The sequence below is a fragment of the Neovison vison genome, chromosome 7 (genome assembly GCF_020171115.1).
Source record: "Neovison vison isolate M4711 chromosome 7, ASM_NN_V1, whole genome shotgun sequence".
Taxonomy (NCBI): domain Eukaryota; kingdom Metazoa; phylum Chordata; class Mammalia; order Carnivora; family Mustelidae; genus Neogale; species Neogale vison.
In genome coordinates this window covers 55,071,136-55,097,654 of record NC_058097.1, presented here as the reverse complement: position 1 = coordinate 55,097,654, position 26,519 = coordinate 55,071,136, and the positions used below count along the sequence as shown (strand labels likewise).

At 53.9% G+C, this 26,519-nt stretch overlaps 1 protein-coding gene and 1 long non-coding RNA gene across 4 annotated transcripts; one reads left to right on the top strand and one right to left on the bottom strand.

The window, feature by feature from the left end:
* Window positions 1–120: 120 nt before the first annotated feature.
* Window positions 121–1,865, top strand: LOC122911982. The gene is made up of 3 exons (XR_006385525.1): window positions 121–379; window positions 1,087–1,289; window positions 1,675–1,865. It is a non-coding gene; the product is annotated as an uncharacterized LOC122911982 (long non-coding RNA).
* Window positions 1,866–5,264: 3,399 nt separating this feature from the next.
* KCNN4 (potassium calcium-activated channel subfamily N member 4) lies at window positions 5,265–24,582 on the bottom strand. 3 transcript variants are annotated; one of them, XM_044257205.1, is made up of 9 exons: window positions 22,063–24,582; window positions 18,781–18,876; window positions 17,137–17,570; window positions 15,118–15,253; window positions 12,715–12,825; window positions 12,468–12,586; window positions 12,051–12,120; window positions 10,823–10,990; window positions 10,304–10,391 (listed from the first exon to the last, which is right to left on the bottom strand). In XM_044257205.1, the coding sequence occupies exons 1-8, from the start codon at window positions 22,510–22,512 to the stop codon at window positions 10,826–10,828; spliced, it is 1,581 nt and encodes a 526-aa protein (XP_044113140.1). In that variant the 5' UTR covers window positions 22,513–24,582; the 3' UTR covers window positions 10,304–10,391; window positions 10,823–10,825. The 3 variants fall into 3 exon arrangements, with proteins under 3 accessions (XP_044113141.1, XP_044113142.1, XP_044113140.1); XM_044257206.1 differs by lacking the exons at window positions 10,304–10,391; window positions 10,823–10,990 and adding an exon at window positions 5,265–5,426; XM_044257207.1 differs by lacking the exon at window positions 10,823–10,990 and having other exon boundaries at window positions 9,835–10,391.
* Window positions 24,583–26,519: the final 1,937 nt, after the last annotated feature.

Sequence of the window (26,519 nt, the reverse complement as noted above, 5' to 3'; positions counted from 1 at the left end):
GGAGAACTCCGCGGTTCCGCCTTAGGGCGCGTGCGCGTTTGGGGGGGCGGCCCCTCTGTGGGTGTATAACTCCGAGGGAGAGAGGGCGGTTACTGGGATAAGTAGGTTCTAGTCCCGCCTCTTCAGTGGCCTCGGATGGGTTCAGTGGGGGTGGGGCGGAGGGGAGGAATTTCAAGGTCCTGGGCCGATAAATGAGAACACAGGAATGAATCGAAACTGGCGTGAGCGCTGGAGGCTTCCCGCTCTGTGATGGGAGGCAGATTAAATCACACATGGAAAGGACCCAGGTCCGGTTGGACCTTGAAGCACGGCCAGGAGCACCCCAAGCACAGGGAAAGGTCTAGACGGTCCCGCATTCAGAGATCCCCCGGGGTGGAAGGTGAGGCAGCACCGATGAGCAGCTCAGATTCTGAAGGGATTTCGGGGCAGGGTCTGTCGGGAGACGGGGACTGTGGGGAACCTTGGCGGCCGCAGCAGAGCAAGAGCCCAGGACTAAAGGTCGAAAATTCAAGACTAGCCCGTGGCAGAAGCCCGTGCGCGCCTGAGGGGGAATACCGGGCCGAGCGCGCGGCCCGCGGAGAGCGCATGCGCAGCGTCTCAGCGCGGGCGGGAGGTTACCGGGGTGGAAAGTTCGCTCCAGAAGAGAGTGATTCATACGTGTGTCGGCGACTGCGGGGAATTTACCACTTTTCACTTGAAATCTCAAAGCGTTTTCCTTATTTCTATTTGAACAGGGAATACAGGTACATGCTGACGGGTTTCAAGCAGCCAATGGGGTACACAATAAAAATAAGTCTCCTACTCTGGATCCCATATTCCCGTACTAAAGCACTGGCTTCCGGTTTCCTTCTGGAACTACTGTTAAAGCATTAGCGTTAAGAGCTTGAGTTCCCATAAATGGGTGTTCACATATATGGCAGCCGACCTTAACCCTGTCTGCCCGTTTCTAAAATGAAGCTGGCATCAGAGTTACATGGATGAAAGTTCCCAGAACAGTGCCTCGTGCATAGTAGCTCTGTGTGTCATGTTTTGTGGTTTACGATGGGAATGATAGTGACGGATTCTGAACTGCCCTCTCTGCTCCAGGCCTCATCCCTGCGGCCATTTTCTCAGCACCTGTGCCAGGTGGAACTGTCTCCAGGCTGCCACAGGCTGGTTGAAAACACCAGTCACTTAAGGCGAGAGCCCTGCATAATGATTCTCCAAAGACTGTTTCCCAGAGACACACATGACAATCAGGCCATCTGCATTCTGTCAGTCAGTGTCCCTCTTTAGCATCTTCACCTCAGGTGAGTACCAGTTTTTCTTTTTCTTTTTTTTTTTAAGATTTTATTTATTTATTTGACAGAGATCACAAGTAGGCAGAGAGAGAGGAAGGGAAGCAGGCTCCCTGCTGAGCAGAGAGCCCAACACCAGGCTGACTCTGGGATCATGACCTGAGCAGAAGGCAGAGGCTTTAACCCACTGAGCCACCCAGGCACCCCTGGTGATTACCAGTCTTTCTTAACTAAATTTCTCAATACCAGAACACCCTCCATGCCATTTTCACAACTGAGCAGCCCTCAGGTGGAAATTACTTAAAAAGGAAAAAGAATGGCACTGACATTGGGCCTACTGTGTACCAGGCTGTGTTTTATATACATCACTACAACCTTTGCCCTCCACATTTAACAGATGCAGAAAATGAGTCTGAAAGAGAAGGTCCTTACAGAAGTCCACTAGCCAGGAAGCAGCAGGGCCTGGATTCAAATGCAAGCCTGTCTCACCACAGAGAAAGCCCACATTTTCCCCCCTGACAACCGGCAGCCTGCCTAGTGGTGAGTCAGTGGTGCAAACAAGCACCCAGAGACCTGCCTTTTTTTTTATATTAGTGACATGGTTGTGTGGATGTACCATGCTTTAACCATTTCCCTATTAATAAACATTTAGGCCGTTTCTGAACTTTAGCTCTCACATTTGCTGCAGTTAATATTGTTGTACCTCTGATGGTATGCATATGGTAGTATTATCAGTGATATCTTGTTTGAAAGTGAAATTGCTGGGTCTGGGCTACAAGCTTGGGAATGTTGAGAGCCATTGCCAAAGGATCTATGTGTTTCTTCATTCACTTCTCTGTTCATTTTATTCATCCATCTACTGAATGAATTATGGAAGTCTAGTCAGCTGTCAAGCATGGCTGTAGCCCAGAGATCCTACAGTGAATAGGAGAGAGCACCTGCCCTCTAACAGATACTCTAGTAAAGCAGATGATGTCAGGTAGAAGAGACTTGGAAGGAAAAGTCAGGGTAAGGAAATTTCGAGTGACAGGTGGTCAGAGAGGGCTCTCTGAAGAGGTGAATTTGAGCAGAGGCCTGAAAAAAGGTAAGGAAATGAGCCATGTGCAGATGCTGAAAAATAGTCAGTGGAAAGACCACTGGAGGAAGCAGGAGTGGAGCCAGCTGTTGAGAGATTGTCAAGGTGACCAGGTGACTAGAGCAGAGCCGGGGGAAGAGAGGAAGGGTTGTTTAGGAATGGAGCTATGGAGAGGGGCCCGTTACACAGGGTCTTATAGGCCATGGTAAGGGCTTTGGAGGTTACTTTCCAAGTGACAGGAAGCCATTAGAGGGCCGCGAGCAAGGACCAGCATGTTGGAATGTTTGTTGTATGAAAATTTCTCTAGTGAACACACCGAATTAATGACAGTGGTTGCTTGTGGGGAGGAGGGTCATAGACCCGTGGATCAGAGTTGTGAGGGCAACTGCTTAAGACTTCTGCATTTATGAGCCATGTGACTGTTTATGCACAAAATGGTTAAAGCAGTGCTGGTTGCTGTGGGGAGGATGGCCTACAGCTGGGCAGGCGTGGACAAAGGCCATGAGGAAACCCATGTCCCTGCCTGGACGGGAGATGATGGTGACTCAGGATCAGGATTGTGTGAGAGGAAGCATGAATCAGGGATGACTTAAAAGTTATCCTAAAGGTTTCAAGTTTGACCAACTGGATGAAGAGTGATGCTTTTTTATGAGGATGGGTTAAGAGTCATCTTGATGGGAAACTGGCAAGCTTTGAAGTTACCCTGAGATACTCCCTAGATATCAAGTAAGGAGTGACAGTTTGGGGGAGAAGCTAGGATTTGTAGATACACAGTGTTTACTGACTTTATGAAATTGTATTCTGTTAACGTTTTTTTTTTTGCTTTATGAAGTTTTAAAAGCAAACACAAAAGTATTGTGGTGTAAAGAATTCTCACATACCCGTCACTCAGTATCGATAGTCATCTATGTTCCATTTCTGTTGTTCTATTTTCCTCCTCCCACACATAAGCACAGTTTTTACTTGGAGTTTCCTTACTTTTTTAAAGCAAGTCTCAGATGTCCTGTAATTTTATTTTTATTTATTTATTTACTTTTAAGATTTTATTTATTTGGGGCGCCTGGGTGGCCCAGTGGGTTAAAGCCTCTGCCTTCGGCTCAGGTCATGATCTCAGGGTCCTGGGATCGAGCCCCGCATCGGAATTTCTGCTCCACAGGGAGCCTGCTTCCTCCTCTCTCTCTACCTGCCTCTCTGCCTACTTGTGATCTCTGTCTGTCAAATTAAAAAAAAAAAAAAGATTTTATTTATTTATTTGACACAGAGAGAGAGATCACAAGTAGGCAGAGAGACAGACAGAGACGGGGGGGCGGGGAAGCGGGCTCTCAGCTCAGCAGGGAGCTCGTTGCTGGACTTGATTCCAGGACCCTGAGATCATGACCTGAGCCGAAGGCAGAGGCTTAACCCCATGATCCACCCTGGCGCCCTGTCCTGTCATTTTATTAGCAGGTCTACAAGTATGCTCCATTTGGAGCTTTTAGTGTGTAGATGGTACTTAAAAGCCCTGGGGTTGGCCGAAACCATCCAGGTCGAGTGAGTAGACAGAGCAGAGGTTAGGCCCTGGGCCTCCCGCATCTAGGAATTGGGGGAGGACCAGCACCCCAGAAAGGGGCTGACAGGGAGTAGGAACGTCAGTAGAAGGGATGACCTGGAGCCAAGGGAACAAAGGGTTCCAAAGAGACGGTGATCAGCTGGGGACTAGAGGTCTGGAGAAGTTGTTAGGGGTAGGTGTGGGATCCACCATGAAGAAGACATGGCTTTTGGGGCACCTGGTTGGCTCAGTCAGTTAAGCTCTGCCCTCAGCTCAGGTCATGATCCCAGGGCCCTGGCTCCCAGCTCCCTGGGGGGTTCTCCCTCTCCCTCCCCCCCCCCATTTGTGCTCTCTCTTTCTCACTCTGTCTCTCTCAAATAGTAAATAAATAAATATATAATAAAAAAAGAAAAAGCATGCTTTCTTTTTTGTCCCCGAGTCTAACTGTTAATGGAAACTTCTCAATATTGTAATACACATTCTGTGAGGAAAAGTTTGAGTACTTTTCTTTTCTTTTTTTTTAATTAAAATATTTTATTTATTTATTTAACAGAGAGATCACAAGTAGGCAGAGAGGAGGAAGCAGGCTCCCTGCTGAGCAGAGAGCCCAATGCCATGGGGCTCTATCCCAGGACCTGAGATCATGACCTGCGCCGAAGGCAGATGCTTAACTGACTGAGCCACCCAGGCGCCCATGAATACTTTTCCTCAGCTCTTTTTTGATGAGATGGAGCTTAAGTATGGTCAAGTGCATAAAAGGCACAGACCTTAAGGGTACAGGTCAGTGAATTTTTACAAATCTGTATACTGATCTAACTACTAACTAGGTCAGGGTAGAGGTCATTTGCAGCACCCCAGAAATTTGTTTGGTGCATTTCCCTGTCCGTTCCCCTGCCCCACATTGATCTGATTCTGGTCCTAGACAAGTTCTGGCTGCCCTTGAACTTCATATAAATGAAATCTTACAGCAGGTCTCCTGTGTGTCTGGTTTCCTTTGCTTTTTATGTCGGTGAAAATCTTCCATGTTGTATGAAACGGCAATTGGTTCTGTAAGAACTTACTTTAAAGGATTTCTACCTCCTGGTTGTTTTACAATATCTAAAATCTGAATTTGAATCCCAGATGTTTTGTAGTTCAGTGAGTACATAGTGAACTTTAAACATAACACCGGATCTAAGGTGCTAAAAGTTCTAGTGGGATGTTGTGTTTTGTTTTGTTTTTTTAAGATTTTATTTATTTATTTGACAGACAGAGATCACAAGTAGGTAGGGAGGCAGGCAGAGAGAGGGGAGGAACCAGGCTCTCTGTGGAGCAGAGAGCCCAATGCAGGGCTCAATCCCAGGACCCCGGGATAACAACCTGAGCCGAAGGCAGAGGCTTTAACCCACTGAGTCACACAGGCACCCCTAGTGGGGTGTTTTTAAGGTGGTAGACGTTTCACCATGTTTGTATGCTTTGGAACGGTCCTTAAGGAGGTAGGGGGGTTGCTGACAGAGGACAGGCGGAGAGAAGAATTAGACTTGAAGTGAAGAGGGGCCTGTTCATCCTGGTAAAAGAAAAAAGAAAGGAAAGCTGTGCCATCTGACATCCCTTCCAGATTGTAAAAACCACTCTCTTGCATTCTTTGTTGGCAGCTATTCCAGTCAGCATAAAAGCTCAAGATGGGTCTACAGTCTGGTGTTGATGTAAATTGTAGGGCTTCCTTTGTGAACCATAATGAAGAAGTGGGTAAACGCTGGTGACGTTTGTTGTAAGTGGATGGGGCAAGAGGGAGAGGACAGTGGCGAGCAGCTACAGCAAGGAATGTTGGGGAAGAGGAGTCCCTGGCAGGAGCAGCTGTGATACTGTGATTTTTTTTTTTAAAGATTTTATTTCATTTTAAGATTTCTAGTTATTTATTGGTCAGAGAGAGAGCAGAAGCACAGAGAGCTACAGGCAGAGCAGGCAGAGCAGGCAAAGGGAGAAGCAGGCTCCCTGTTGAGCAAGGAGCCCGATGTGGGACTTGATCCCAGGATCATGACCTGAGCCGAAGGCACTTAACTGACTGAGCCACGCAGGCGTCCGGATACTGTGATTTGTATCATGTATTTGGTATGCATCCCATTTCTGGCTCATAGTACCTAAAACCATTGGAATTTTCTGTGGTGAGAGCGGTAGCTGTGTCTTTTGTGATGTTAATGAGGCGGCTTTGGGAAAGTACCCAGGTAACCGAGGGCTGGGGGCTGACTGCCAGGGACCCAACCTTGTGATTAGAGATTAGAATATCCGGTCTGACCCTTGGCCTTCGGGGGCAGGGAGAGGGGTGTTGAATCAGTTGCCAGTGGCCAGTGATTTCATTAATGATGACTATGTAATGAAGCCTCCATCAGAGGACAGAAACCCCCCCAAAACCGAAAAGGACAGGGTTGCGAGAGCTTGCAGGTTGGTGGACACGTGGAGATGTGGGGAGAGTGGTGGCCCTGGAGAGGGCGGGGTAGCTCCCACCCTTCCCCATACCTTGCCTGGGTGTCTCTTCCCTCTGGCTCTTCCCAAGTTTTATCCTGGCTTATATCCGGTAAGTAAAATGTTTCTCTGAGTTCTGAGAGCTGCTCTAGCAAATTAATTCAGCCCAAGGGGGCATTTGTTGGAACCTGCGATCTGTAGCTGGTTGGTCAGAAGCACAGGTGTCAACCTGGACTTGCCACTGGCGTCTGAAGATTCAAGGGGGTGCAGTCCTCTAGGACTGAGCTCTTCACCTGTGGACTTGAACTCTGTCTCCATGTAGACAGTGTAGATGAGTTGAAGTGCAGGACACCCAGCGGATGGCTGAGAATTGCTTGGGGTGTGTGCGGGGGGAGCCCACACACTGGAATTGGGTGCAGAATCATTAGCAGCCAGGATGGGGTTGGGGGAGACTGGAAGAGGGGTGGACCCGGACCCTAAACAGCCCCCCAGGTGAGACCTGTGGGTAAAACATGATGCAATACTATTCAGCAGTGAAAAAGTAACCGGACTGGATGGAGCTCGTGGCCACTGTGTGGAGCCCAGGAAGCCAGCACACACCAGCATGTAGAGCAGGGTTCAGAGTTGGGCACAAGAGGTCAGGATGGTGGTTACTGGGGAGGGAGGAGGGTAAGGAGGGACGGGACAGCTTTTAGGGGGCCGGAAACTTCTAGCTTGATCTGTGTGGTGGCTGCTCAGGTGAATAAATTCGTAAAAATTCATTGAGGCTGCATTTAAAATGTGTGTGCTTTATGTAAAATGGGTCTCAATAAAAGAAAAAAAATGAGCTGAGCCAAGGAGCCAGACTTTGACAGAGAGCGGGTGGGAGCCCCGGAAGAGTTTTGGGCCAGGGCCAGACCGGGTCATATCTGAATGTTGGGAGAGTCCTTGGGGTCTGGTGAGGGGGTGCATGAGAGGGGCCAGGGTCTGCCTCAGCCTCAGCTCCTGACTGGCTTTTTAGCCCTGGTAAGCCCCCACCCCACCCCTTTCTGGGCCTCTTTTCCCCATCCAGTCCTCTCATGGGCATGGAGGCAAAACAAGCAGGGGAGGGAAGAAGCCCAGAGCACAGTGAGACTGAGCCCCTTGACAGAGCTCTCTGATTCATGCCTACAGTCCCAGCCCCTGGTGCAGGGCCTTCAGGAAGTGCCGATTTTATGAGGCGCAGTGCAGAAACTGCTGGGAGGGGGGCTTCAGGACCGATGCCCCGCTTTGGGGAACGGGAGCAGGTAGGCGGGGGCAGATGCAAGGTGCTTCAGAGCAAATCTCCCATGTGTTCTCTAAGTTTCTTTCTCGCTCTCTCTCTCTCTCTTTTTTTTTTTAAGATTTTATTTATTTATTTGACAGAGACATAGCGAGAGAGGGAAACAAGTGGGCGCAGGGGGCGGGTTGTGGGAGAGGGAGAAGCAGGCTTCCTGCCCACCAGGGAGCCCGATGTGGGGCTCGATCCCAGGACTCTGGGATATTGACCTGAGCTGAAGGCAGATGCTTAATAACTGAGCCACCCAGGTGCCCCGTTCTCTTAGTTTCTTAGTGAAGAGCCCCTTCTAACCAGTTCCTACCTCGTCTCAGCAGAAACTACCGTGGTAGAAGGTGAGGAGTTTGGGCCACCCCAGGTCTTCAGTGTTTTCATTCAGTGATCTTCACGGAGGCCCGGCATGTGCCAGTCCTTGACATTGAAGACAGTAGAGAAAAATGAAAATGTGGTGCCGTGATCTCTGAGCTAATGAATGGGCCTGCTGGCTATGTGCTGGGGCTCTGGAGCCAAGCTGCCTGGGTCAGATCCCAGCCCTCCCCGCCCCAGTCTGTAGGGTGACTGTAGGCAGGTTTCTTAACTCTCTCTCTGCCTCGGTTACCTCATACATAAAACGAGGCCACAATACCCACTTTGCCTTCTTTTAGAGATTTTATGAGGTCATTTATATATAAAGGGCTGAGTGTGGTGGTGGGCTCGAAAAATATTGTGATAAAGGGGCACCTGGGTGGTTCAGTTCAGTGTCTGCCTTCAGCTCAGGCCCTGTTCCCAGGGTCCTGGGATAGAGCCCCATGGTGGGCTCCCTGCTCAGCAGGGGGTCTGCTTCTCCCTCTCCCTTTGCTGTTCCCCGCCCACCCACCACCACCACCACCCCCCGCTTATACTGTCTCTTTCTGTCAAATACATAAAATCTTTAAAAAGAAATATGGTGATGGAGACAAGATTCACGGGACTGTGAGAACTTCAGGAAGGGCTCCCTAGAGAAGGGGATATCCAAGCTGAGGCCTAAAGGAGTGTGCCGGTGGCAGTGGGGTGTGACCAGGGGGAATAAGTTTGGTAGGAGATTGGCAACACTGTGGGGAGGCCTTCCTGCAGGGGGAGGGTGTTGGAAATGTCATCAGAGATCCCATCTAGTTCCTGTATCCTCTGCTCCCAGGTGGGCTGGCATCCAGAGGAAGGGCAGTCTGTGGCAGTGGGTGGTGCAAGCCCCAGTTTAGCTCTCAGGGCGGTGCATGAGGCTTGCTGTGGATTTGGAGGGAAATCTAAAGATAGCTCAGCAGAAAAGGATGACTCGAAGCCCGGGCTTCCCCGCAAATCGAAGGAAGCAAGGGTGAATCAGCTTCTCAAAGTAGAATGAAGTGGCTGTGGGAAGTGAAACCTCAGTTTTAAGGCCTCAGTCCAAGGCCACTCTGTCTCTGACTCACCTCAGACAGGGCAGAAGGAGGGCTTAGCGCCAGGGCAGGCGGGCTGTGAATCAGGGGCCTGCAGCCAGATTCCAGGGCTCTAGACTGGGCTCCTCTTGAAAGCTCAGTTTCTGCATCTTTACAATGGGGTGGGGCAGGGCGGGAAGTCATCGTGGTGAATTACAGAAGGGAGGCACACAGTAGGACCTTCAGAAGTGCCAGCCCCTTCCCTTTTCCTGTCTGAGTCGTAGCAGATAATGAAATGAGTATGTGGGGTGGTTTGGGGTTCTTGTTAGTCTCCTGATGGGTGAGTAGTCATCTAGGTTCTGGTGAGATGAGTTGGGGGGGAAAAGGCAGCAGAAGAAACAGCAGCTGCGTGTTGTGTCTGAAAATCAATAGCAATAATAAAAATGATCAACTGTCTCTTGAGTGTTTGGTTCTTGCTAAATACCCGATCCTCTGTACCACTCTGTTGCCATCTTCACAGCAGTTTCATGGGAAGGTGGACCCATCTCAGAGGTGAGATAAATTGTTCAGAGAGGTGAAGCCACTTGCCTAGAGTCACACAGCCAGTGGATGGCAGAGTTAGGCTTTGGACCCTGAACCAAATCCTGGGTTTGAAGCCCTTTCTCTTAGCCTCATATCTGTAGGGTGGGGGCTGTTGAGGGCTTCATGGCCTAGTTGTGGCCTATGGAGCTGGGAGGGGACTTGGAGTAGGTGTCTGCTTTATAGATTGGGAAATGGACAGGGCAAAGGCCTTACGCTAGATGACCTGCCTGTCATTGTACATATGTTTAAAAAGAAATAGCAGCTACTTCTGGCTTTGTTGAACATTTATTACAAAGTTAAGAGCAGAGACTGGTGAGCTGTACCCCCCACCCCCCTTCTCTGCACCAGATACTCTCTGCAGCTCTGGCAAACTGTGTCCTCCCGGACCTTCCGCCAGGGGGCGCTGCCTCCCGCCACCTCAGCCTCAGGCCTGGTTCCATTAGCTCGGCAATTCCGTGGTCACTAAGGCATCCCAGGATCTTGGACTCTGGGACCCAGGAGTCTCAGCCCCCAGGCACCTCCACTTCTAACTGAAAGCTGGAGGCCATCCATAGCAGCATAGTAAGGATGTTTTTGTCCAGGGTATGTGGGATAGTAGTGAGACCATTTTCCCTTTTGGGGCAGGGGTTTGGGTGTGTGTGGCCACAGCCTTTCTCCTTGAGCCAGTGTCTCCTCAGTCAGTCAGTCAGTGAGACCACCCTAAGGTGGGGCCCCTTTGGTCCTTGCACTTGAGGTGCTTTATTCATAGGGCTGGGTCAGGAGTAGCAGGGACAGTGTCCTCCACCTCAATCCTGGGGAAAGTAGCTTGGTTCTTCCTCCATGGGTCCTGGGGAGACAAGCAGAGAGATGGATAGATAGGCCGGAAACCAGAGGGAGGGAGAGCAAGAGCAGGGACACTGAGGTGGAGACGGACAGACACCAGTGGATTAAGGGGGAAGAAAGAGGGTGGGTGTATCTGCCACCAAGAGACCAGGCATCTGGACAGAAACTAGGAACATGACCAGGAACAGGCAGACAGACCACGCAAAGGAAGGGAGAGGGTATTGAGGGTCGGCCAAGGGGAGAAAGAATGTCTCCTTCCTCCCAGGACTGCCAGTCCAGCCCCAAACTTGAGTCCTCTCCTCCAGATAGGCAGAGCAGAAGAGAAAGAGTAGCATCATCTCCAAGGCCATCCTCTAGTCCTTTGGCCACAAGAGGTGCTATCTACAGGCACCATTTCTCCAGGATGTTTTTCTGCCCGAGTCCCAGCTGCCTCACCAGCTACGTGGCCTCCTGGCTTGGTTCTGGAAGCTGCCTCGACCCCAGGGCAGTGCTAAGCAGCTCAGTCAGCGTGTCCAGCTTCCCTGCCAGGGCGTCCATCCGCTTCTCCAGGGCCTGATGTGAGCTGCTCAGACCCAGCTGCAAGTCACACAGGATCATGTGCATCTGGGCAGAGAGGGGGGGTGGGAGGTAGCAGCAGGCTGAGCTCCTCATCCCAGCTGCCTGGCTCAGTGCTTTTCACACATGGTTTAAATCCTCTTAAAAGCCTGGGGAGTGAGGATTCCATTCCCGTTTTTACAACTACGGAAATGGGCCTGGAACAGTTAAATGACATGCCCAAGGCAGCTCCTCCGGTGAGGCCTAGCATTTGTGGAACTGATGAACGACTTTAGGATCCACATAGCCCTTTCATCAGCTTCTCGGACTAGGAGCCACAGCTTTATCCTCAAGGGTGTGTGAGCTTTCTATGAGAATTCTTGAACTCTCAGTTTTTGGCTGGATAATCTTCAGAAATTATGACCTGTCAGTTCTGGCAGATCTAGGGCCTCACCTCCTCCCTGAGACTTCCGTGCAGTTTAGGGGCCCTGCATCTGTGACTGCTTGCCATGGCCTTGGTGCCAAGGGCCACTGTTTGAATTGTCTCGGGCTAATAAGAAAAAGCAAAGGCTGCTTAATAAGCAAAAGGTGCTGTGAGCCAAGCCAAGGGGTGTGACGTTACCATCCCCAAGAGAGTCCGGTGGTCCCAGCCGGAGAATGGCAAGCTGAGTCAGCCCCGTGGCCCTGGGCCCCTCTTCGCAATAGCAGCAGAGATTGCCTTTTACTGAAACAGTGTACCCTGTCTGTGTCAGAGTTGTTAATTTGTGTTTTATTAGTCTTGCCATTTGTGTTTGAACTTGGTTTGTATATTTGCTTTGGTTTTATTGCTGTCTAAGAGTCATAGTTGGAAGGAATTTTGTATCCGTCCACATTAACTCGACAATAAAAATAATATAAAACCAAACACTAAAGTTCTTTGTGCGATTTCTTTTTCTAAGGTTAAAAGGGATCGGTCCCCTCCATGAGTTTAAGAAACTGTCCTATCATTCATTCAACCACAAACCTTTGTTGAACACGTGTGTGTTTGCCAGACCCCTGCCAGTGTTCGTTATGCTGCGGCCGGATGTCCCTGCCAGCTGCCCTGGCCTCCCTTTTCTTCCAGACCCTTCCTCCCACAGGGTCCTGGTACCTTGGAGATGTCCACCATGGAGTTCACTTGTTCCCGGAGCTTTCTGTGTTTCAGTCGTACCTGGCGGAACCTGTGGGAAGAAGCCAGAGGTCAGAAGTGATCCCAGCTCGGGGATGGGCTAAGCGGAGGAAAGACTCACATAGATGTGGTCTGGTGAGGAAGGGTTGCCAGAGCTGAAACCCTCCTAAGCCCATCTCTTAGATAGAGCCCCAGGTATCCTGACTGCCCCCCCGTACAGATTGGCGTGGACCCACAGACACAGACGCGCAGGACAAGCCATCACAGAGTCACCGAGAGGTCTAGGTGGACATATGTTCAGCGGGCCTGCACGCCAGTGTCCCAGCCTGGCCGCACACGCACATTCATTGCCACACACCATGTGGAAGGGAGGAGATGCGCACAGAAGGAGGCCCTCACCTGTTGATGGCGGCCAGCAGCCTGCGCTGGTGCCTGCGGGCAGCCCCGCGCTCCTTCCTGCGTGTGTGTTTGTAAAACATCCAGGCCTCTTGCAGCACTCGGGCAGCTGATTCCTTCATCTGGGGGTGGGCACAGTGTCAGTGGAGGCAGACCCCTAGGGCTCTGGGAGGAGGAGGGGAGAGGGTGGCGTCTGGACTCCTGGGTCTGAGGGAGGCGGGTGCCATGGGTGCCATGTGCCGATCCTCACCTCTTTGGCGTACTGGATGTCCATCATGAAGTTGTGCACGTGCTTCTCTGCCTTATTAAACTCCAGCTTCCGGGCCACCACGGCCACCAGCAGGGCTGTGCAGCAGACCCCCTGTGGGCACAGCAGACACTATGACGGAGGGCGGTGGGGCTCCTGGGCCACCAGACTCCCTCCTAGAACCCTCCCAACAGCCACAGAAGGCAGGCCAGACTACCCCCGGTGGACAGATGAGCAGGCCCAGAGAGGGGAACCGGGGTCCCACACACCCCCGAAGGGGTGGAGCCAGGATCAGAGGTCATGTGTCTGAGTCCCACTTGTGGATGTAGTGTTTATACCACCAAAAAGCTCTTGTTAAAGGTATGATTGGAGGGACGCCTAGGTGGCTCAGTGGGTTAAGCCGCTGCCTTCGGCTCAGGTCATGATCCCAGCCTCCTGGGATCGAGTCCCACATTGGGCTCCTTGCTCGGCAGGGAGCCTGCTTCTCCCTCTGCCTCTGCCTGCCACTCTATCTGCCTGTGCTTGCTCTCTCTGTAAAATAAATAAATAAAATCTTTAAAAAAAAAAAAAAAAGGTATGATTGGAGAAGGGGAGAAGGGCTGATCTTGGGTGAGAGGTAGAGCTTGGGCTCCTGCGAGAGCCCTTCCTCCCCATTGCTCACAGCCTGTTGGCCGTCAGGTTACCAAAGTTGTCCCTCCCCCTCCTTCTGCCCCTGTGGCTCCTGGCCAGTTCTGGCCCCATCCTTTCCCTCCTGGACCATCTCCTGACCCTGACCTGAGGGAGATCTAACATTATGACCCTGCCCCCTTACCCTACTGCCCCAAACTTCTTACCCTCACTTTCAGAGCCTTCAGACAACTCAGACAACTCAGCCTGACCTCAGTCTGCCATAGCTTCTCGAGCATCTTGGTCTGAACACTCCCTGCTTCTCCCAAGACCTCTGAACCGTCAGCTGCTTGGTGGTACCTGCTGTTCTTCCCTGAGTTACAACGAATTTTCTTCTGAAGTCTTCCCCTTCCCCAAAATGTGTCTCAGCTCAAGAACACTCTGAACAATTTACTGGTTATAAACACCAGTTCCAGGAACACTTGTGTCCCAAGCCCAGCTCTGAGCACGTTACTTAATGTCTCAGGGGCTCACTTTCTTCCCTATAAAATGGGCATGCCCTCACAGAATTACTCTGTGTGTTCCTTAAGTGAACACCTGGAAAGGGTTCAGCGCAGAGGCTGGCACAGAGTCTGTACTTGATAAAGTTACTTATTGATTATCCCATTGTGTCAGGGAACCTCCCTGCCAGGAACTGAGCTGTGAGCTCAAGTGCAAATCGCCTGATCTCTCTAGGTCTGTTTCTCCTTGTGTCAAATGCGAGAGGAGGTCCCAGGCATCCCTGAGGCTCCCTGACCCTTTGGGAGTGTTTCCCTGGCTGAATCTCTGCTCCTCTTTCTTGGTCCCAAAGACTCACTCCTGTGGGGAGGGGATCACACTTTCCCATCACCCCATCCATGACCAGTGGAAATGTAGCATATCTTTTTTGGGACAGCGTCAGGACTGGGGGCTGGCAGCTCTGAGTAGGGGGAGCCAAACTGCAAGGGGAGGTGAAGGCCAAGGTTTTGGGTGCTGGGTCCTGGACGAGGATAGGGGCTAGAAAGGGGGAGCTGGATGCCTGGGTCTATGAAGGGAAGGTGGTAGATGTCTGGCTTCAGGAGGGGACCAACTCTGGGGAGCCTCTGCCACATCCTTGACATGAGCTAGGGTGGGCAGCTGGATGCTTGTGGCTAGTTACAAATAACAGCCTTCCCACCCCCACCCCTTGACCCATTTACCAAGCATTTCCTATGTGCTGGGTGCTGAGACCATGTGTGTGGTTTAACTCATCTCAGGAATCCCAGGAGGAATACATTACTATCAGCATCTCCATTTTATTATAGGCTTAATCCCAGCTTGGAAGTAGCAGAAGCAGGATCTGAAGACAGGCAGCCTGACCCCACAGGCAGGCTTTGGATGAAGCCCTAATGGAGGCTGGAGACTAGGTTCCTGTGTCCTGGAGAAGCTGGGAAACCAAGGGCCTGTGTCCTAGACTGAGAGGGTAAGCGGGTGAGGAGGAGGGTGTCTGAGCCTTCATGAGGCTCAGGGTGGATTCCTGGATTCTGGAAGGAAATGGGGTTGGGAAGTCAGGGGCCTGTGTTTTCCAGGATGGTGAGGTCTAGAGTCCTAAGTTTCAAGGAGAACAAGGATTTAGGGGATGGGTTCCTGGATTTTGAAAGGAAATGGGGCTGTGGGTGTCCAGATACCCAAGTTCCTTGGGGGTGGTGTCCTTGAGTCCCTTTGTTGGCTCCATGATTTCTTTGGGCCCAAGAGATAAGCAGTTGGGGGAAGGGGAGGGGTCCTGTAGGGGGCTGTACTCACCATGACTCCAGTGCAGAGACAAACAATCTTGCCCCACATGGTGCCTGGCACCACGTCTCCATAGCCAATGGTCAGGAATGTGATGGGGATCAGCCATAGTGTGTCTGAAAGGTGTCCGGTGGCATTAACGGCCTGCCTGTGGGGAAGGATGGGTTAGTTCTAAAACCCTACCCCAGGGCTTCCCTTGATGTCTGATATTCTCCTTCCTCACACACCCACAGTCCCCAGAAGCATTCAGAGAAAGTCTGTAAATTCTGGGCTTTGGAGAGCCTGCCTGGCTTCCTCTCTGCTGTGCGAGCTGGGCAAGATATGCTCAGCCTCTCTGGGCTGTGGTATTTGAACCTGGATCCAGCCAGTTCCAAGGCTTGTTTGGTTTTTGTTAGGTTTCTAGGACTGCTGCTTTCTGAGCAGGTTGAGAGGTTGAGAGGGGACAGAAACCCAGCCCAGAGTCCTCTTGTCACACCCTGGCAGGGATCTGTGTACACACAGAGGAAGGGGTGATTTTTTTCTCTTCTCTTCTCTTCTCTTCTCTTCTCTTCTCTTCTCTTCTCTCTCTCTTTCAGATTTTATTATTTTTTTAAATTAACCTCTACACCCAACATGGGGTTCAAACTCACAACCCCAAGATCAGGATTCATATACTCTGCCGACTGAGCCAGCCAGGCACCCCAGAGGTGCCTTTTTCTAATGTTCATAAAGATGCTTAATGGCCTACAAGTGGTCCTGTCAAGACTAAAAAGGCAGGATCCTGCCCTCCCTTTCCCCCACTTCATAGAAGGGGACATTTAATTTGAGCCATGGAAGGGACTGAAAATCCTGATTTGTCTAAACTTGAGCCCACAGACCCCTTGTATAAGAGTCAGCAAGGAACGCTTCATTCGTGAGGCCCCAGACATATCAGACCCACTACACTTGTGTTTGGCTGTGGGGACTGAATTTGCACTGTTAAGCCCTACTCCCCTCATCTGGAAGTACATTCAAGTTTGAGGACTTCTGCCTTGGGGTTGAGAAATTTGACCCCCCCTTGCCCACCCTCCCATTTTTCAGATGAGAAACATGGTGGCAGGAAAACAGAGCCTACAAGATGTATCAGTTAAAAATCTTGAAAGAGGGGTGCCTGGGTGGCCCAGCGGGTTAAAGCGTCTGCCTTCGGCTCAGGTCATGATCCCAGGGTCCTGGGATCTAGCCCCCGAATCAGGCTCTCTGCTCTGCTCTGCGGGAGCCTGCTTGCCCCTCTCTCTCTGTGCCTGTCTCTCTGCCTGCTTATGATCTCTGTCTATCAAATAAATAAATAAAATCTTAAAAAAAAAAAAAAGAATCTTTTGCTAGATGTACTAAACCAGATGTCCCAAACTTGAGCTGGGGTCAGAATGCCTTGTTAAAACAGACTGCTTGGCCCCCACCTGCCAGAGTTTGGGATTTGTTAGGTGTAAGTAGGGCCTGAGAATTTGGATTTGCAGCAGGTTCCCAGGTGATGCTGCTGGTTCTGGAACCACACCTTAAGACCAACTTGCTAAGATTAATGTCACTTTCTTTATCTGTAAGAGAGAGGACCTGAGGCCCAGCTTGCAGTCTGTCCAGTAGGCAGCCTAGAATCCTGCATCCATTCCCTGCAGGAAATTCCCTTCCAGAGCAGCCCCAAATCACCACCGTCCCAGGATGGGGGGGGGGCACCCCAGTGCATCTCTGCTAATTCAGAAAAGGTGTCCATATCCTCCAAGGAGGCAGTTGCAACCTTTGGCCAGGCCCCAGTACCTGGGTTTAGAGACTGAACAGGTGCCCATAAGACAGACAGGTGCACCTAAGACAGGACAGGTGTGGAAGCGGGGGAAGGAAGGGCTTGCTAGGGTCTGTGTGTGTCTGGGGAGACTGGAGGCTGCAAGCGGAGGAAGGGCGGGAGCTGGCCCGTTGGTTCCTCCCTGCCCAGTGGATGAGTGTGAACCCCGGGGGGCAGCTGCGGCTGTGAGCGGCTTCTCCAGATGCTCGAGGTCCCCCCACCCCTCACCGCAGCACCCTCACCTCTCAGCCACCGACAGCACCCAGGCGGTGGTGAGCCAGAGGCCAAGCGTGAGGCAGAGCAGCAGGCGACCGGGATGCGTGTTCATGTACAGCTTGGCCACGAACCAGTGGCGGAAGCGGACCTGGTTGAGGGCACCGATGCTGCGGTAGGACGCGTTGAGCAAGACGCCGCTGCGCAGGAGGACGGCGCGGGGCACCAGGTAGAGGCGCAGCAGCATGGCCAGCGACAGCAGCGCCTCGCCCTCATCCAGGAAGCCCGGCCAGGACTGCGTTGCCGCCGCCGTGGGCCCGGACCCCAAACCCTGGGCGCACGGCGGACCCTGCACCGGCGCGGGATGCAGCGCGCACACAGCCAGCTCCAGCACGATCTGCGCTGCCTGCCGCCCGGTCAGCGCCACGCGCCAGTCCCGTAGCCCGTTGTCGGTCATGAACAACTGCGGGGAGGGGACAAACGGGGGAGGAGGTCACAAGAAGGTCAGGTGGCCGCCGCCTGCCAGAACCAGGAGATAAGGGGGGCCGTCCACCAGGGTCAGGGTGGGTGGGGTTGGGGAAGGTGGGGAAGGAGTGGGGGAGGACCTTGAAGAGGACCTCTCTCCACTTTCTTCCTAACGCCCTCCCCCTCGGTTTCGGCCCGCTTCCAGAATTTCCTTGGTACCCCCACATTGTTCTATATATTGAAGGTACCAGTGCACAGAGCAGAAAGCCCTGCCTCCTGGGAGCCTACAGTCCTGACACACGAAGCCATCTCCTCCTGTTTCTGGGGCCGGGCGAGTAACTAACTGAAAACCGCGCCCCACTGGCAGTGCATAGCCAACATTTACAGGGCACTTTGAATGGGCCAGGCACTGCTCTATCTGCTTTACATGTTATGACTCAGGGAGTGCTCCCAACACAGTGAAATTGAAAGCATTTTACCCCATTTTACAGGTGCAGAAACTCAGGCCCTGGTCTTTCAGCTGTGGTGGCACAGCTGAGCTACAAATCAAGGCCACTTAACTGTTTGACTAGTAATGATAATGTGTACTTTCTACTGAGCAGTGCCACAGGGGGGAATGACTACACATGATGGATAACCCCCATTTTGTATACAGAGGTTTTGGGGGAAGGGGTAGAGGCAACAGGATCTAGGGATGTGGGGGATGGGATGAGGGGAAGGCACTGGTAGAGAGTTGAGCCTCAGGATGAGACAGGACATGGGAGGGGGGTGATGGGTGGAACGCCCCCCCACCCCCGGAGTCTAGGGGGTAATTGGCACAGAGGTGGGGAGCTCAGGAGTAGGGAAGGACCATAGCCTGGATTTCAGGTTACTTGGAACTGGAGTAGGTGGCGCCCCAGGCAGGGGTGACAGAGATCTGGGGGGCTGGGCCTGAGTGAGGCTGCCTGGGGGTGGGAGCCCTCAGCATCCATGAGCATGAGAGGGGAGACAGGGCTGCAGGGGAGCATGGGACTGGGTTGCTCCAGGAGGCCCCATCTGTCTATCTGTGGTTCTTCTCATCTCGGTGGGTGAGGGTGTAGACAAATCTCAGGGTGGAGAAACCTCATTACTCAGACCAGGAGGAGGAGGGTGGAAAGTGTGAGCTGACAGGGAGCAGTGGGGGCTGGGGTGGGGGCAAAGAAGGGGCCCAGGGGTGGAGCCTGCCCTACCTGGACCTCTTTGGCGTGAAATGCCACAATAAGACAAAGGAGCAAGAAGGTGGAAATGCTGATGGTGCATTTAACCAGGAACAGGTAGAGCGCCCACTGTTGGAAGGGACAGAAAAAGGGGTAAGATCCTAGGTTCCCAACTGGTCAGTCCCCTCCACCTTCCTCCCATAATGCCATCCCTTCTCAATTCCCTATTTCCTGGCCTCTGCCACCCATTCCTCCCTGCCTGTCCTCCCCCACCCCCATCCCCACAAAACCTGGTTCCACCCAGTGTCTCAGTTTTGGGGAATTCTCAAAACCATCTGGTCCCCAAGGAAAGTGGTCCCTTCCTTCCCAGCCTGACAGCCCCAGTTCAGAGGCCGGTGTGTACCCTCCTCTTCAGCCTTTCTCATAGGATCCACACCTGAGGGGAGACCTTACAACTCACGGCCCTTTTTAATTCCCTCATCCCTCCCCCACCAAAAATAGTTCCTCAGTTAGGGGGTGGGGGAGTGGGGAGGTCTAGAAACAGACATCTGGCCTCGAGAAAGTTCCTCCGCCCTTCCCTGACCACACAGCTGCTCCAACCCTAGAAAGCAACCTGCCCTAGAAGATCCTACCACCTTCCCAATTCCCCAAGAAGCCTAAAAATGATCACCCAATACTCAAGAAGTGAATGACACCCTCCCACCCCCCACCCCATCCAGGACACTGGGTCCCCAAGACCCCAGTCCCAGCTCTGAGGAATGCCCCTGGGTCCTGGCCCCTGCATCTCCTTCCCCCTGCCCTCTCTCCTGGCTCTAAGCCCAGAGCAGATCTAGCCAGAAGCACATGGCCTCCAGAAACCACGGAGAGACTTTTTTTTTCCTCTCTTTGTGTGGCAATACCTTGGAGAGATCTAGAATTCTGGAAGAAGAGGTTTAGGGGGGACTGGGACTGCTGGCTCCCCTAGGAGGAGTGGGGAGGGGTCCCTGCCTGACAAATGTTGTTGGGGAGGGGGGATCCACCTGGGCGCCCCTGCTGAGCTCAGCACCTGTTTCTCCAAAGATGTCTGCCAGCTCCCCCAGCGGGCCAGGGCCCCACCTCTATGCAGGGGAAGAGGGCCAATTTCCTGCCCCAGGGGACCTGCCCCCCCAACCCTCCCCAAACAATGGTGCTGTTGTTCTTAGCCCTCCCCTACCCCCTTATCCTCCTAAGGCTCCCTGGTTCCCTGTCCCTTTCTTTAGTTTGTCATAAACTCCACTCCACTAGACATAGCCCCTGCCCATACGGCACCCCACTTCTACTTTGCTGGTTCCTCTTCCCCCAAACCCCTGACTCAGTCTCTGAAATTTCCCTGTCTCTGGGGATGCTTCTGTTTCGATCTCTGTTTATGTCTGAGGGTCTCCATTTCTGTCAGACTTTCCATCTTTCTGTGTGTATCTCAACTTGGGGAGCTCTGTCTTTCACGGTCTCTTACTGCATCATTGTCTCTGTCTCACACCGTCTTTGTCTCTCAGTGTCTCTGTCTCTCAGTCTCAGTCTCTCTCTGCCCCTCCTGCTGATTTCAACAGCTTGTTCCCCTGCACTTCCCCAGCTGGGCACCTGCCTCTCCTTCAGCCCCTCCCCCTGGGGAGCAGGTGTCTGGGTCCCTGCAAAATGGGTTCCTAAGACTGAGATGGCGGTGGGGAGGAGGCATGGATGTTGTCAAGGCACAAGTAGAAAGGGGGCTGAGGAGGACCCTTAGGGCCACGTATCTCAACCCTTACCCCCAGTTTACAGATGGGGAAACTGAGGCCCAGAAAGCTGCAGCCGCTTTCCTAGAGTCCAGCTGCTGGAGACAGCAGACTGGCAAATGGCAGAGGGAAGGAAGAAATGAGAGGTGAGAAGGGGGAGAGAGGGAGTAAGGAAGGAAAGACCCCCTGTCCCTTCCCATCTGCAGGGAGCCCAAGCCCCACCTCCCCTGCTGGGTGGGGTTCTGAAGCGTGGGAGCGGCGGGTAGGCCCTGGCCATGCTTCCTGTTGGCATGGGCTCCGGTAGCCCCACCCCCCCGTGCCCGCTGCCCTGGCCTCGGCTCCCCAGCCAGAGGAAGCTGGCCTGCCCTGACCCTCCATGTGGCTCCTGGTCACTTTGGAACTGCGCTCCTCTGCCACCACCCCCAAATCCAAGCCTGAACCTCCCTCCTCCAGGAGTGGCCCCCAACCCAGTCCTCATGTCAGCGTCCCCAGCCAGCCCAACTCCACATCCCTTACCCTAGACAGTTCTCCAACCCCTCCTTTCCGGTTAAGCAACTCTGTTCTGTCCTTAAACCACTGATTCTGACCCCTGTCCTCTATCTGCCCCATCTCTGCCCAGACTGAGGCTGGAATGTGCCGAGAGCCTGCTCAGACCTGTCCTGGCCCCACCTGTCCTTTTCCTCCCCACCGACTCTATGCTTGGTCAGGGCCCCCTTCCCCCCAAAGACACTCTAAGCCTCCTTCAGACCCAGGAGCCTGGGCTCCCTGCCCCCTCCCCTGGGACCTAGGAGCCCAAGACACTGTACACCTACTTCTCCATTATGCTCCAGAATAGCGTGCAGACCCTGGGGAGGTTAGGACTGATGCACATGGGAGGGGCGGGGGGCTGTTTTCCATTTCCCATCCCCACCCCAGCCAGTTTTTTTGGTCTCTGCCCTCTGCTGCTGAGGCACTGGGTAAACCTACATTTAGATAAGGACCAAGAAGCCGCCGCCTAGTTGGAAGAAGTTAGCCTTTCTCCCCACCCTTCCTTCACTGAACCTGAGGCTACCCCTCCCCTGATCTCTTCTTGGGAGACTAGAGGATCTGGTCAGCCACCCCCTGACCTCACAGGGTCCCGGGCTTCCAGCTGTCCCATACAAACCTTCAAAGACTGAGACACGGAGACCCATGTTCCCTTCTTTTTGAAGAGAGAGCCCTGAACATTTACCTCCCTTGGGCCCCAGGAGTCCAGACCCTCAGCCCCCTCCTCCTTCAGACCCAGGAATCCAGACTCCTAGCTCCTCCTCCCTCAGAGTTAGGGGTTCAGCTCCCTGGGTCCTCCCCTCTCAGACTTAGGACTCCAGCCCCTCCTCCCTCACACTTAGGGTCCCCACACTTAGGACTCCAGTCCCTCCTCCCTCACACTTAGGGTCTCAGACTTAGGACTCCAGCCCCTCCTCCCTCACACTTAGGGCAGGTGCCCCTCACACTTAGGACTCCAGCCCCTCCTCCCTCACACTTAGGGTCACACTCCAGTCCCTCCTCCCTCAGACCCGGGAGTCTCAGCCCCCAGCCTCCCGTGGCCCAGGATAAGAGCTCCACTCACCGGGCACCCTCCGAACCACAGCATCTCCGCATGCAGCACCATGAGTCCAATGCCAATTCCCGCGAGCGCTAGCGCCCAGCCGGCCAGCCACTTCTCCTGCTCCAGCAGCTGCTTTCGCCGCTGTAGGGCCCCCAGGCCTGGCACCAGCTCCCCGCCCATGGCCCCTGCGGTCTTGGGGCTCAGCCAGCTTCCTGCCCAGGGTCCCCCACCTCGCAGCACACAAAGGGCAGCCACTGTGGCTTGCAGGTCCTCGGCCTGCTCTGCTCCTCGCTCTGGGGCTCTTGCTTTGAGGCACAGAGGAGTCTGTGCCCTCTGGGGGTGGTGACGGCTGGGCAGGGCAGGGAGGGGCTGGCGTGGCCCTTGGGCAGAGGGAAGGCTCCCCAACCACCCTTCGCAGCCTGAGGAGGGACTGGGGTGTGTCTTGGGGCAGAGCAAGGAAGAGGCGTGCATCCACGTGGATGAAGACACATACTGGCACACAATAGATTGTGTCACACACAACGGTCTGCCCTCTGTAACACACACCTATACTCAGCCACACCCAGACACCACAAGACACCCGGTGACAAACCCTCACACACCCCACAGCCGGAGACAGGGCCGAACACACATGGGGCACACACCACAACCTACAGTGAGTGACTCACAACTCCCCGATGAGCTCTGCAGCCCACAGCCACACCCGACACCACACAGATGGTGTGACACACGCCGGCACTCAGCACGGCAGGCAGTGCCCTGTGGCTCCCGTGACCACCCAGACCGTTCACACACAGGCACAAAAAACTGCAATCAAAACTGGGACAACATCCTCTTGCCCAGACAGTCACCCCCGGGCTCTCTTGCTCCATTAGCACGACACACACTAACGGTTCCACGGACACACATCAGGTTACTGAGTCACACCCACGAGCCGCACTCAACATCCCTGTGTGAACCGTGCGCTAACGGCGCCCCAGACGTGATCCACCCGTGCACTGGCGCCCAACACGTGCAGACACACAACATTTGGGGACACACCTTGGCAGTCCTCAGGCCCCCAGCACACAGTGAAACGCACGCGGATGGCACGTGACACGTCAAGTATATACACTTGCACAACGATCCACAGCGCACACAGACTCACCAGGACACACAACACGCCCCAGCACCTGGAGCCATTCAAGCATGTGGTCGGAACAGTGGGAACGGCCATGTGTAGAGACCCGCAGTGCACAGCGACACACACAGAAACCCAAACAGCCCAGGATAGGTTTTGGTGCCTCACAGGGACACAATCTAGAATAGTAGCCCTGGGGGTGAGGGTGGGGGCGGGGCCCCTGCCGTGGAAATGCAGCATCGCCTCTGACTGACAAGCCACAAATGGCACACCATATACTCCAACACACGTGGCCACACAAACACCGAGTGACACAAAACATGCTGCCACAGTATTTCCCAACACTACCTTTTGTGAACACCCTGGATCACGTAAAACATCAGGTGTGACCCACCGACACAGCCGACACCTAAGCCTGCAACAACATCACACACCACACCAGGGGCTCCCCTCCGCTGCGGCGCACTACACAGCCACACAAACACAGCACACTCTGAGTGTGGGCACCCACACTGTGTTCTTAGCAGGGAAAGGAGAGCCTGCCCCAATATGGACACAGCCCCGGGCATGACCCATGGGGTCACATCTCTGACTGATAGCTCACCTTCGCACAAAAAAGGCATGTAACAGAGACACAACACACGGTGACGGACAGAACAGCAAATGGCAGTACAGGGTGACTCCCGGAGGGACATGCTGTGTGCTGGAATGTCACCGCGTGCAGCTGCGCCAGAAAAGCACACGGGTCGGTGTACCGTACGTGGGGACACAGACCCAAACTCTGGGGAGATGCTGGCCGGGTTACACTAAACACCTCGCACACACTGACCTCTGAGACATAGCCGGTGGCCAGGCAGGCACCACTCTAGAGGGAGCTCACAGACACGACCCCTCTCCCTCCCTTGTCGGATGTCAGGCAGGAACACGGACCCGCCAGCCACAGGGAAACGAGACACTCACGCACAGACATGTCTGGCAATGCACCAACACAGTCCACGCAGACACACCCGGAGACACCAAACCGCACACACACAGACACGCCCGGTGACAGAAACACAACCCGTGCTGGTGCCCCGCCCAGTCCGTGGCACCCATGTGATTCCCAATCTGTGTAGAGACACGCGGGAGAGTGATGGAGACACACCCGGGCACACCCAGACACACCCAGACACCATGCGCATGCCCGCCAGGAGAAAACGCTGCTGCCGGGCACCCTGGAGGCTGCGGCCAGGATGCCCCCCAGCTACCCGCCACCCCTGTGGCCTGGCACCGGTCTCTCTGCACCTCTCAGGTTCTTGGGCCTTACCTAGGAATCCTCCCTCAGTCTCTCCTGCTCTAGAAGCCGATGGGTCTGTTCTGTCTTTATCCCTGTCTCTGCCTTTCCCTGTCTCTTGTTCTCTCCATTTCTTGACCTCTGTCTCTTCTGGCTCTGTCTCTCAGTATCTCTGACTCTCTCAGTATCTCCTCTCTCTCTCTCTGAGTGTCTCTCAGCCTCTTTGTGTCTCTGTGTCTCTCTTAGCATCTCTATCTCTGTCTCCATCTTTGTGTCCCTGTTTTCTATTTCATCCTCTCTCCTTGTCACTGTCTCTCTGTCTCCATCTCTGACTGTGCTCTCTGTGTCCCTGCCTTTTGCTGACTCTAGGTCTCTCTATTTCTGCCTGTGACTCAGTTTCTCTGTCTCTGTATCCCTGCCTCCAGACCTCCCTTTGGACCTCTCTCTCTTTCTGATTCTGCCTCTCTCTCTGGACCTCTCCATGCTTGTCTCCGCCTCAGCTGCTCTCTTCCATCCACCAGCACAGCTGGGGGCAGCCGTGCCCTTTCTGGTTCCACCAGCCCCACTCAGGGGCAGGAGGCCAGAGACCCAGGCTGCCGCCGCCGGAGTCAGAGGCCTCGAAAGGGAGACTTCCAGTAACAGCCCCTGTGCCGCCATGCCTCAGTGCGGACCCTAGTGAAAACTGATGGGGGGGGGGGACAATCAGAGAGACCCCGAGGGGTGCAGCCAGGCGGGGAGAAGGAAGAGGAGGAGAGAATTTGAAAAAATCAAAGAGGTGGAGAAAAGAGGTGAAGGGAAAGCAGGCGCCGGGATCAGGACAGGGAAGTCAGAACAGACAGAAGTTTCGTCTCCAAAGAGATCACAACTAAGAGAGAAAAACGGAGCGAAGGCTGGCCATGGGAGAGGCCAGGGTGGGCAGCAATGGGGTCACAGTGGGAAAGGCACTTGCCTCCAAACGGAAGTTCTGGGATGTGGGGGTCAGTCGGTAGGACACACCGCTCCAGAACCAGCTCCCTCCAGCCCAGGGAGGGGCTGAGCCAGGGGGTGGGGGTGACTCAGGGCCCCAGAGCTTCCTGTGACTCAGCCCTTGGTCCCAACCCTGAAGGGGGGAGTGGAGAGGGAGAGGGGTCTCTGTAAAAGAGAGGGAGGAGAAACACTAGAGGACCTCTCTGCCTAGGTTGCCCCTCTCAGAGGAGGGGGTGGGCTGCTGCATGAGACTTTGAGGGGAGGAGGGAACTGGGGGTGTGGACTCCTGGGTCTGAGGGAGGAGGGGCTAGAGGCCTGGACTCCTGGGTCTGAGGGAGGAAGGCTGTGGGCCTTGACTCCTGGGTCCAAGGGAGGAGGGGCTGGAGAACTGGATCTAGGGGTCTGAGGTAGGAGGGGGCGGGGGTATGGACTCCTGGGTCTGAGGGAGGAGGGGCTGGAGGCCTGGACTCTTGGGTCTGAGGGAAGAGGGGCTGGGCCTGGACTCCTGGGTCTGAGGGATAGGGGGTTGGGGCCTGTACTCCTGGGTCTGAGAGAGGAGGGAGTAGGGGGCAGGACTCTGGGTCAGAGGGAGGAGGGGATGGGGGGGCTTGAGGGGGGAGGGGCTGGATCACATAGTCCTGGTCCAGGAAGGCTAGAAGTACTGATTCCAAAGTCCCTGGGACTTTTCCTTGGCCTTGTCCCAGCTGCCCCACCTTCATCCCAGCCCCATCTCCGGGCCTGGAAAGGACCCAGGTGCCTTGGGGCCCAGCCGGAAGGGGCTAAGGACAAAGGGTTGTTTAACTGGGCAGGGTGGTGGAGGGGAGAGAAGAGGGTGTCTCAGGCGGAAAGGTCACTCGTCGCCCCGGGCTTGTGCAGGGAAAGGCGGGGCTGCGCCAGGAGGAAGACATCCTTCATGAAAGTCAGGGACTTGTGGAGGCAAATCCACCACGGCTGGTCTTTCTGATTTAGGCATTTGGAGGTTTCAGGGCATGGGATACTGCCACCTAACGGTGGCTTTGGGAACTGCAGTCACCTGCTTGTCCAGGCTAGTTTCCTGTCTGCATATATTGAGCGCCGACTGAGTGCCATGTCCTGCTGTAAGTATTGAGGGTATAATAA